The sequence below is a fragment of the Gymnoscopelus braueri genome (assembly GCF_963280865.1).
Source record: "Gymnoscopelus braueri genome assembly, chromosome: 2".
NCBI classification, from domain to species: Eukaryota; Metazoa; Chordata; class Actinopteri; order Myctophiformes; family Myctophidae; genus Gymnoscopelus; species Gymnoscopelus braueri.
In genome coordinates this window covers 51,881,198-51,892,389 of record NC_137604.1, presented here as the reverse complement: position 1 = coordinate 51,892,389, position 11,192 = coordinate 51,881,198, and the positions used below count along the sequence as shown (strand labels likewise).

The 11,192-nt window shown below is 43.0% G+C and overlaps 1 protein-coding gene across 1 annotated transcript; it reads left to right on the top strand.

Annotated features, from left to right (window-relative positions):
* Window positions 1-1,625: 1,625 nt before the first annotated feature.
* On the top strand, window positions 1,626-10,882 carry LOC308096230 (uncharacterized protein; the record flags this gene model as incomplete). Its single annotated transcript, XM_080443577.1, has 6 exons — window positions 1,626-1,839; window positions 7,763-7,864; window positions 9,475-9,597; window positions 9,703-9,836; window positions 9,917-10,023; window positions 10,666-10,882. The coding sequence occupies 6 exons, from the start codon at window positions 1,626-1,628 to the stop codon at window positions 10,820-10,822; spliced, it is 837 nt and encodes a 278-aa protein (XP_080299703.1). The 3' UTR covers window positions 10,823-10,882.
* Window positions 10,883-11,192: the final 310 nt, after the last annotated feature.

Genomic DNA, 11,192 nt, shown 5'->3' with positions numbered 1-11,192 from the left:
ACCACTCACATCCTTCTGCTGGCAGATAAAAGCTGTGTGTCTGTGGACGTTCTTTCTCTCATTCAGATCACCTGCTGTCTGTTTGTGTGCTAAAACCCAGAAACAGAATTTAGCAATTCTCCTCCTTGTGATTGTGAGGTTAGCTGTGTGTCGACCTGGCCCTGGGGATGGTAAGAGAGCCCCACATACACCACGTTTACTGTGAGATAAGTACTGGAGGAGTTGAATTATCTTCAGTTATAAAAAAGATAAATCTGAAGTAATTGGTTTTCGAGCCAAGGAAGAACAGTTAAATTCAGTGCTCCGCTTCAATCGCTAATGTTAAACACCACAGCCCAAGCCAGAAATGTTGGTGTTAGTCATGGACTCAGGCCTGCATTTTAACAGCTACATTAAGCCAATTACAAAGTCAGCCTACTATCACCACAAGGATTATAGGACTTACGTCTCTGCAGGGTTTGGAAAAACTTGTCCATGCATTCATCTTAAGTATGGACTTGACTACTCTAACACTGTCTTTACAGGTCTCGCCAAAAAAAAAATCAGACAGCTGCAGTGGGTTCAAAATGCTTCTGCTTGAATCCTTACTAATACCAAGAAAGTGAATGACATTAACTCCAATCTCAGATGTTTACACATTGGTGGTTTAGTGCCTAAATACATTTCTGATCTTGCGCTATACAACATGAACCATCAAGACCTCTCAGGTCATCTGGGAAAGGTCAGCTTTTTTTTAATGAACACCACAGAGTCAGAGCTAAAACATAGACAATCATTCTGTTTGTATGCACCACATACTCACATACAACTGCAGGTCTGCTACAACTCTGTTCTTTTACATCAATCAAAGCTGAAGACTTTTGTTTGTCGCTGCCTTTTACTAACGTTTTTGATACATTGCGCATTGTGCTGCACTGTTTATTACTGACTTTTATGTTTTATTTGAATATATATATTTTTTCAAAACTTTAATAACTATGTTTAATGTATTCAAATGTCATTTTATTATGTGTTTATTTTTGCACTGTATTAATGTTTTTTTCATTGCCTTGTTGAAATGAACTACGGTATATAAATAAACGCTATACACTTCGTAAAAGAAAAGTCGCTTGACAGGTGAGCAAAAGAACAGCATGGATTATTACTGAGGTAGTATATGTCACAGCCAAAATTAAGATAATACAGAATGTAGAATATACAGAATATAACTGTAACTGGATGAATAAATTGGCAACCAAAGATATACATGTATGGTGAGATGCAATCCAAATAACCAAATACTGTGCTCTGTTGGTGAGCAGGTATTACAAGGTTAAGACAGTAAAAACAACTGTCTCTCTGTGGTGGCTTTGAGGAAGCATAGGCATTTGCCACATTTCCTTTGACCTTTGTGTGTAGATTTAGCAGAAGTGTTATTCTTCATCTTCCTCTTTTGTGACTCATGTTTTCCAACAAGTCGTTAGGGTTAGGTTTGGGGCAATACATCCATCACATGCACGTCACACACAAAAATGTGAATTTGTTAGGTTCAGCTGATAGGCTTTTACATAGATTAGACTTCCTCTTTTGTGACTTCTGTTCTCCAACAAGTTGCACAACGAGTGTTAGTTTGAAGATCAACTAGAATGTGTGAGGACGTGTATGCCAGACCAGACCTGACAAAGAAGGTGAGATATGGCCGAGGAGACAGGGAGCGGGATACGGAGGAGAGAGGAGAGAAGGAAGACAGGGGAGAGAGGAAGGAGATGATAGTAGACATCTACGTCACCGCAGATGACCTTGACCCTGGGACACGGCGGGATGCTGTACAGAACCACACAGCACAAGATCAGCACGGAGGTACAAATAAATGCAACAATTAACCAGTGGTGGAAAAAGTACCCAAATTGTTTACTTAAGTAAAAGTATCAATACTGCCATACAATACTCTGTTACAAGTAAAAGTCCGACACGTTGTGAGCTTGTAGATCGGCTATTTTCAAATAGCCAAAGTTTACATAGGGCTGAACTTGAAGTGGTGAATGTATGTTTTGTAATAATAATCAAAATCTACAAAGTAACTAGTAACTACATTTTTCAAATAATTGTAGTGGAGTAAACGTAAAAGCATAGAACATTTTAAATACTCCAGTAAAGTAAAAATTCCTCAAAATTGTACTTAAAGTAATACTAGGTAACGTTTTCAACAAAACTAAAGTTAAATTGTATATCTTTTGCGAGTGGCAAAAGTTTCACAACACCCACTCCGTGAATTTCACCCCCGGAAGCCTTTTATTTATATATTTTCTATTGAACGTGTACGGGGGGGACTTTCCCGGGAAAATGACGTTCCTGGCCAACGTCATGACGTCGTGGCCGACGTCCTCAGGAACTACCGCAACGGTTTCCTGTTTGGCCAGGAACTACCGCGCTATTAACAAAAAGGAACCTCACGCTGATTTTAAGATAATGTAGGATTGGGAGATCGAAAAAGAACAGAAAAAGAAAGCACAGCTCATGGTAACTAATTCTCCACTGGCTAAGAGAAACGATCCGTAGATAGTATAAAACAATTAAAAGATCGCTTTTTGAAACGCTTCCGGCTTCCGGTGAAAACGAATGGAATTCTGGGTAATCGAGGACTAGGGAAATTGTATGCAGTGACGGTAGTGACCAGCAGAGGTTGCTAAAAATCGTTATTTGTGATTTTGCATTGTACAACTTTAAGTACAGTACTTGAGTACATGCACTTAGTTACTTTCCACCACTGCAATTAACTATCACATCTATGGATGTTATGCAGGAGCAGCGTTGTAGTGGTGTCTGGAGAAGTGTCTATACTCTAATTCTGAAAAACGATTTAAACTTGTCCCACGCCGTAAAGAAATGGCACTTACTTGGCAAATCTCAGAAACATTGACATGAATTCTGAATGCTGCCAAAATTATCATGTTTGCAAGGCCAACTTAATGGGATAGTTTAATCAAAAAGGACAAATTGTCAACTAGTTTGTTTCAAGTACAGTACTGTGTGTAATTCATATAGTGGTGTTTGCAAGGTCACTTGACTTGTGCTGCTGTTAATATTTTCTTCATAATGGTCAGATACTCCTGGTCAAATATTACTCCACTACTAAGTGAAAGTTACTCAGTCAAATGTGTACTTGAGTTAAAGCCCTGTAGTACATGCTATGTAAATATTGAAAAGTACTTACAAATTACAAAGTCAACAATAGTGAAAATAGCAGGTCTTGTGAGCTTGTAGATCGGCTATTTTCAATGTGTCTGTGTGTCTTTAGCAAGTTAAAGGGATAGTTCACCCCCAAAAGGACTTTTTGTCTATTGATTTCTCCCCCCATGGACACTTGAATTCATGGATATTTTTTTGTTTTTGTTGCATTCCTAAGCCAACAATTTGATGACTGGCAGCGGTCAGACACAAAGAGTCTCCTTTGTGTCTCCTACCGGAACCGCTGCCTACCGGTCCGTTGGTGACTAATCGATAGGAAAAACTTTTTTTGGGGGTGAGCTATCCCTTTAACACCCCAAAACTATTACATTGGCAGCTATTGTCAAGTAGAGCAGAGGTGAGTAGAGTGAGGGGAGCTGAGTGAGAGGCAGGGCTGCTATGTGTGTGTGTGCGTGTGTGCGTGTGTGTGCGTGTGTGCGTGTGTGTGTGTGTGTGTCATGGCGACTGCACGGCAGCAGGTGAAGAGCTGAGCGCACCCTGTTTTAGATGTTTTAATATCTAAAACCACACCCGTCGTAACTGCCGCCGTAAATGTAGTAATGTGCAATATGATCCTGTGGAGATTACTCTGGGCGATGTGTCTGGTCTCGGCGATCAAGGTTGCCTATAAGCGAGCGCTCCAAAGTGGGAGAATCTATCAACAACAATGGACTCCCCATGACCCGACGCCAAACCACCCGTCGGAGCTGGAGCTGCCGCTCCACACGGAGTTCTCTGACACGGTTCAACCTCTGAATGAGCAGCGGTGGTCTGAATTTCAGATCCGCGAGAGAGCCTTCAGGAAAAGCTTGGATTCGGAACAACGTGACGAAAAACGCCACTTCGTTTCTTCGCGAGATCCTGGAGGTTGGATACGACTCATAACCCTCCTGAATGGAATATTTTTCAGGAATGGAGTTTTCACAGCAGTGAATCACTGGGGACACCCGCTCGGCCTTCCCCTCCTGAAATACGCCGCCCGTGTTCTGAAAAAGTTCCCCATGAAGGAATCACTTCCAGAGGCACCAACGCTAGGACTACTCACCGCCTGGATCGAATCGCAACTGCGGTACATCCGAGAGACAGTGCAGCCGTCCTTAACACCAGCGAGAGGCGACCAACGGAGGAGAAAGGTGAGCCGAAACAAGCTGTCCTATCTCTGGCAATGCAAACGATCCAAAGCGATCCAGATTGTCCTGAACAATAGTGAATTTCCAAGCCCCCCCCCGTGCCCCAATAACTGCGAGCAAGTGCAGTCCTATTATCAGCGGAAGTGTCAGGGAGAAACGCGCATTGGCGACCCTCTCCCCATACCACCATGGCACAGCGCGCTACCCCACACGGAGCCAGCCTGCTTCCCCGACACTGCGCATTTTACGCACGCCGAGGTGGAGACAGTGCTGCGCACTCTCCCCAATAATAAATCAAGTGGCATGGATGGCGTTACTTACGAGTCACTCAAAGCCACACAGCCAAGTGTTTTAACAGCAATCTTTAACACCTGCCTGGAGAATAAAAGAGTGCCTGAGTCGTGGAAGGGTGCTCTTGTCCACAGAATCCCCAAAAAAGACAATATCCCGGACAATCCATCAACCTGGAGAGACATTTCACTTCTTCCTACAATCTACAAGGTGTTTATGAAATGTATTCTTGCACGTGTTTTGCCTTGGCTTGTAGATGAAAATATTTTATCTCCTAAGCAAAAGGCCTATATTAACAGGCAAGGCATGAATGAACATGTGTTTTGTCTGAAAACAGGTATTGATGATTTTAAACATGGGTCCAGTAAATTGTTTACAGTTTTTTTGGATTTCCGTGATGCTTTTGGAACCCTAGCACATAATGTCATGTTAAGAGCCCTAGAGGAAATACATCTACCCCAGGTTTTTATTGACATTGTTAGGGATGTTTACTCTGGTTCATATATACAGGTGATTTGTGGCAAACAGCTCACAGTCCCAATCCCACTCCAAGTAGGTATTAAGACAGGCTGTCCCTGGAGCGCAGTCAATTTTGTACTCGCTATCAACCAATGGTTAAAATGGCTTTGTAGTTGTGCTCCCCCCAATGTAATTTCCCCTAACCCCGTCCAGGGGTATGCAGATGATGTAGTAATAGCCTCCAGGCAGGAGGATGTCATCAACACCATGCTCTCCAGAACAGACTCTTTTCTAGAGTGGTCTGGATTAGAGGTCAAAGATTCAAAATGTGCTGTTTTCTATGAGCGGCGGAGCGGAGGAAACCGCTGGTACAGGTCAAAAACAGATGTCATTCCCACATTTACAGTTAATAACAAGCCACTTAGAGTCTACGCACGTCATGAAACATATAACTATCTGGGGCATAAATTTAACGTGGCAGGGGAATGGGAGGAGCAAGTGAATGAAATTGTCTCTGATTATTCCGGGAGATTGGATTTAATTAATTCATCACCCCTGCCACTCATCATGAAACTTGAAGCAGTCAGACAGATAGCCTTGGTTAAAGTTCAGCATTTGTTTTCCAATGTACATATTCCCCGTAAATTTCTTTGTGAAATGAACAACAGGACTGTGCATATGGTGAGAAAATGGACCGGACTGAACACTCACTCAACACGAGATATAATCTTCCATACCAAGCAGGAGGGCGGACTGGGCGTTCCCAACTTTGAATGGACTTACATTGCCACGAGACTCAGCCATCTCCTCAACATGCTGAACAGTGATGACCAGTACGTCAGAGAGCAGGCCAGAGCCTCTCTGTTTCTGGACCTGCAGAGGCGCAAGGTCCCGCTGGCACGTGGGTCGGAACCAAGCTTCCTGGGCTACCGGAAGAAACCGAGTGGCAAGCTGGACAGCCGCGCCACCGGATTTGGGGTGCGGTCAGATTGGCTGGACTTGAATGATCTCTGCGGCTGGTCAGATGTGACCCTGGAGTGGGTGGGGCCGGACTCCGAGCCTGTCAACGCATCCGAGGAGGTAATCTCTGACCCCAATATATCTGTAAAGGCCACTATCAACATCTGTGGATCAGGATATGAACTGTCACTCACCAATGCCCGTGGTCACCTCATGTCAGCGCAACAACAACGCCAACGGAAGCACTGGACTGAACTTAGACTGCAGGGAAAGCTTGCCTGTCTCCTGACCGCTGACCACTCTGTGTCTCATACAGTGTTTAAAGGTGTAGCTCTTGATGAGGCCATCATCACCTTCACCTTAAAAGCTAGGCTTCAGGTTTTACCATCCAAGCTTAACCTTTCCATCTGGCTCCCTGACAGCCATAGCCCACACTGTATACATCACGACCACGCACAGATTACTGAAACCATGGCCCACATTCTCAATGGTTGCCATGCGTACAGAGGGCTTTACATTTGTAGACATGATAGAATTGTGGATCTGATTGCAGACAGTATCATTTCCACATTCAGGTCACCTGCACCAATGCTGTATAAGCACTCCACTGTGAAGCCGAGTATGTTCAATCTGTGTAGTGATGTCTCAATGTTCTCTCATATAGCAGCAAACACCCCCGATATTGTTGTTGTTGATGAGAATAGTAGAGAGGTTCTCATTTTAGAGGTTGGCTGTACGTTTGACCACAGCCTAGAAGAAGCCTTTATAACTAAGGTGGTGAAATATCAACTGCTAGAGCAGACCATGTCGCAACTGGGCTACAACTGTAAACTTTTAGTTTTCATATTTGGCAGCCTGGGCCATGTTCATAAGCTCGTTGTTAGAGGCCTTCAGATGGCTGGTCTCACAAAGAGAAAAGCCAAACAGCTAGCAAAATATTGCTCAGTGTCAGCTATCATTGGCAGTCGCGCTGTTTGGAGACGGCGCTGCTATCTGTACCCTTAAGCTGTATACTGCCTGTTTGGCCCTACGTGTGTGTATAACTGTAACTGTGATTGCCTTTGTCGGCACGTATGCCATAGTAACCCACAGTGTGAAATTGCACTACCAGTATTTGTGTCCTTTAAAACTTGTATTTATGTGGACATAAATAAATAATTTAAATGTGTGTGTGTGCGTGCGTGCGTGTAGCACACTAATGTTATCCTTACTATTTATAGATAATCACTTACTAATTCGCTAACTGCTGACCATTGAGCAGAGCCAGATAAAGAAAGCCAGCAGGATGCAATAGGTTCACAAAAGTCTTACAGGATGAGAAATATTTTAAGATAATTCTATCAGAAATAGAAGTACAGTGTAATAATAAAAGTGTAGGCTACAACTAATTGAAATAAATGCATCTATTTTTCTCTCCCTTTCTCCCTTCCTCTCTCCTCTCCGCTCATCTCCGTGCAAAGAAAACTGCAATATAAACTTCATATATGCATTATCATAATTTCCCCCACTGTCATCCTCAATAAACAACAGAGTGGGGGAGAGGTGTAGAATAGCTGCATATTCCCTCAAAAAGTTTCCCCAGCAGGCCAGAACAGTCTGCTGGATATGACACCAGGAAAATACTTAGAAATAGGACTAAAAAGGAAACTGAAAATGCTTTCATCATTTCATCATGGCAGTGTTTTAAGCTAAAAGGGTTGTCTTATGTTTTTCAGGCTCTGGCGAGTCAAAGAAGAATGGTTCAAGAGCTGCTGCAGTGTGTCTGGGGCTTATGTGTCTTCTCTTATTGGCTGTTATCACTATCCTGGTCATACATTGTGAGTGTCATTCTATAAACAGTATCTTTACATGTTATATTTCTGGCAGAAATAGTGTTGATGGATGTTGATGTTGAAATACTTTGGGCTTTGCCTCCAATCTCTGGAGGTAAAGTGCCCTTTTTTCCCTGTGTGTGTTTTCTGGTGTTTTGCTGTCTGCAAATCAGCAGTGCAGTGGATTGGAACCTCTGGGCACATTAGTTGGCGGAGGGGCATCCAGATAGACGTCCTGTTTGGCTCAACATATTGAACCATTTCTTAAGGTACTTATGTTGTCCAGAGGCTGGATATTGCCTTTAATAGCACCTTACATACAGGCATGCTGGCCTTTCTCAAAGGCACAGACCAGTGAATCACACCTCCTCCATAAGATTCTTATGGAGACACTACGACGCGTGCATGGCTGCGCCTCAAGCCCCATTGCCACACAAGTCCACGAGCTGCTCCGCACAGCACCAACTGATACTTCCAATTAAGGGTCAAATCAAGATTGAGGCCAGTGGAAGTCATGACCCCATGGAAATCCGTGGCCAGGACCTGCCCTGAAAGCAGTGGCCATCCCTCAACCACAATGAAGAGGTGGGGTCTCATGGATAGTGCCTTCTGCGATTGTGGGGACCCAGCACTGCAGAGCATATCCAAGAAAACAGACAAAGAGGCAGGCCGCGGCGTTCTAAAAAACAGTGACAGAAAAAAACAGTATGGAAAGGTGCTCTTTGATTAAAAAAGGGTAGGAGCCTATAAAGTCAAAAGGGGAAACTGTTATCACGGCACTCTTCATTAATGTTAAAAAGCTTTAATTAAAGGCTAGTTCATCACTGAACAAATTTAAATCAAGCCTACATGTTTGCAGGAGTTGCAGGTCTAAAGACATTATATGAAGAAGTGTTTAAGACAGGAAACAGTCACGGATGGAAAGTCCAGTGGACGGTCCACAGACTTTCATAGCCCAGTATACCCAAACCATACCCCCATATGTCCATGTGGACTTTAGGCAAACGTCCGCCTCGGAGGCCAACGCAGAAGTGATATTTAGGATGTCCATCCATTGGTGTCTATGTTGTTTATTTGGAATACCAATTTGGCTTATGAAATAAGCTTTACAGCGAGAGACACTTCTCATAGGACCAGTACCAGACATTTCACTGTATTAATTATTATTGTTTCCTCCCAATATAATTTCACATCATCTGCTCTTGGCGGTCTGTTTGAGGGGCTGTAGATTGGTTGTTTGAAGACTCTCATGCTCAAGGACATCAGTCTGAACTTGAGAGAAATTACGTTTATTTTCTTCTGATCATTTCCCCCGACCAGAACGTCCTTGAGATGAGCTCAGTGCTCTGCTCTTAAAGGTCAAGAAAAGCAATCATTTGACTCATGATTGAATCTATCTGCAACAAACCCACTGATAATATTCTAATCCAACCCACCTCGCCACTTTATCGCAGGTATACTCCAACATTATCCAGCCCAGAAAAAAAACTAACATGGGTCACCATGCCCAACCATGCTGTTGACTGAGCTTCACCTGTTTCCCAAAAATACAGCACTTTGTCTCCTTGTCACGTTGTGTGTAAAGCTCATCAGTGTGTTGATTCTCCATCTTGCAGACCAGACCAGTTTTGAAGAGTTGCAGTCCAGATATAACAACCTGACTGAACATAAGGAACAGATACAGTCCAGATATAACAACATAACTGAAGAGCGTGATGTCCTGAAGAGGAGGCTCTGTGGTCAGTGAGACATGACTGTTTTTCTTCATTGTTATATTATGTTGTTCATTTGTCATTAATCTGAGCAAATTAAAAAGCAGGCTTGTTTTGCCCCTCTTTTGTTAGAATTACCTGGATGGCAGACATTTGGCAGAGATTGTTATTACATCTCTAGTAAGAAGAAAACCTGGGAGGAGAGCAGACAATACTGTAGAGACAGACAATCAGACCTGATGGTCATAAACAGCAAAGAAAAACAGGTATGTGCTGTGTGTGTGATATAACCTATCGTATCTATTGTACAGTTTGTAATTCAGTAACCAGCATCGTTTCTGCTCAGGACTTTGTTGACCGTTTAAACCAGTGGGTGTGGCTGGGTTTGAGAACGGAAGAAGGAACAGCAAGAACGTGGACGTGGGTGGATGGAACGCCACTGACTACACCAACGTAAGACTTTACTAGCATTCTTCTCTTCTTCATTTCAACAAATATTTGAACAAAATGTGTTATACTAGGGCGATGCCTGTTGGAAACACATGCCCCCCCCCCCAGTTAGGCCTTACCCGCAGTACCCCTTGTCAGAGTACTTGCAGTATCCATTATCACAGTCCTTGGAGGCCAGTGTATGATGATGACAGTACTATTATGTTATATAGATGATATCAGGGATCTCATTATGGAAATAAAAGGGGCACAGACCGACACACAGACAGATGTGACACACATGTGTGGATTCATTGATATTTCTGGACAACTGCTAATCCGACGGTTCTCGAGATACGTGAACTATAGATGCACGCACGCACGCACGTGCGCGCGCGCACACACACACACACACACACACACACACACACACACACACACACACACACACACACATTTCTCGCATTTATAGTAGGATAAGATGGTATTAAATGTTATTGTAAAATACAAACCACACTATCGCTAAGATAATTATACATGTTGTCTATTTCACTATCCAATTAATTTGTATCTATTATCTGGAATATAACTTGAGGTCAAATTATGGGATTTTTAGAGAAAAACATCCTTGTAAAGATCTTGTAATGAATGTTCCTATTTCTACAGGTACTGGATCTCTGGTGAGCCTAATAACCGTGGAAAACCTCCTAATACAGAAGAAGACTGTGCAGATTTTTCTAATGGCAATAAGCCAGAGCTTAGAGGATGGAACGACATCTCATGTTTTGAAACCAAGCTTTGGATATGTGAAAGAGCTCTGTAGTAAAATCCACATTTTCACAACGTACAATATTAGTTAGCTGTTATGTTGGTACAGCCATGATGGGTGTGTTTACAGTAGTGGTAGTTTAGGTGTTTGCTTTGGTTTGTCTACCTTGTAATTCTACCCAATATGCACTGTAGACATTGCATTACAATTTGTATTAATTTTCTTTGTCCTATATTTTTGCCGGACCCAGGGGGTCTGGCTTACATGAGGCTTTGTACCTGTTTCCTCCATACATGGGCATGGTCACTTTGTCCTTAGGCCCCAGCCATAAAAGTCTGTCCCCCTTTCGTCCATACATGGGCATGTTTTGTACCTGTTTTCTCCATACATGGGCAAAAAACAGGTTTTGGTCACTTTGTCCTTA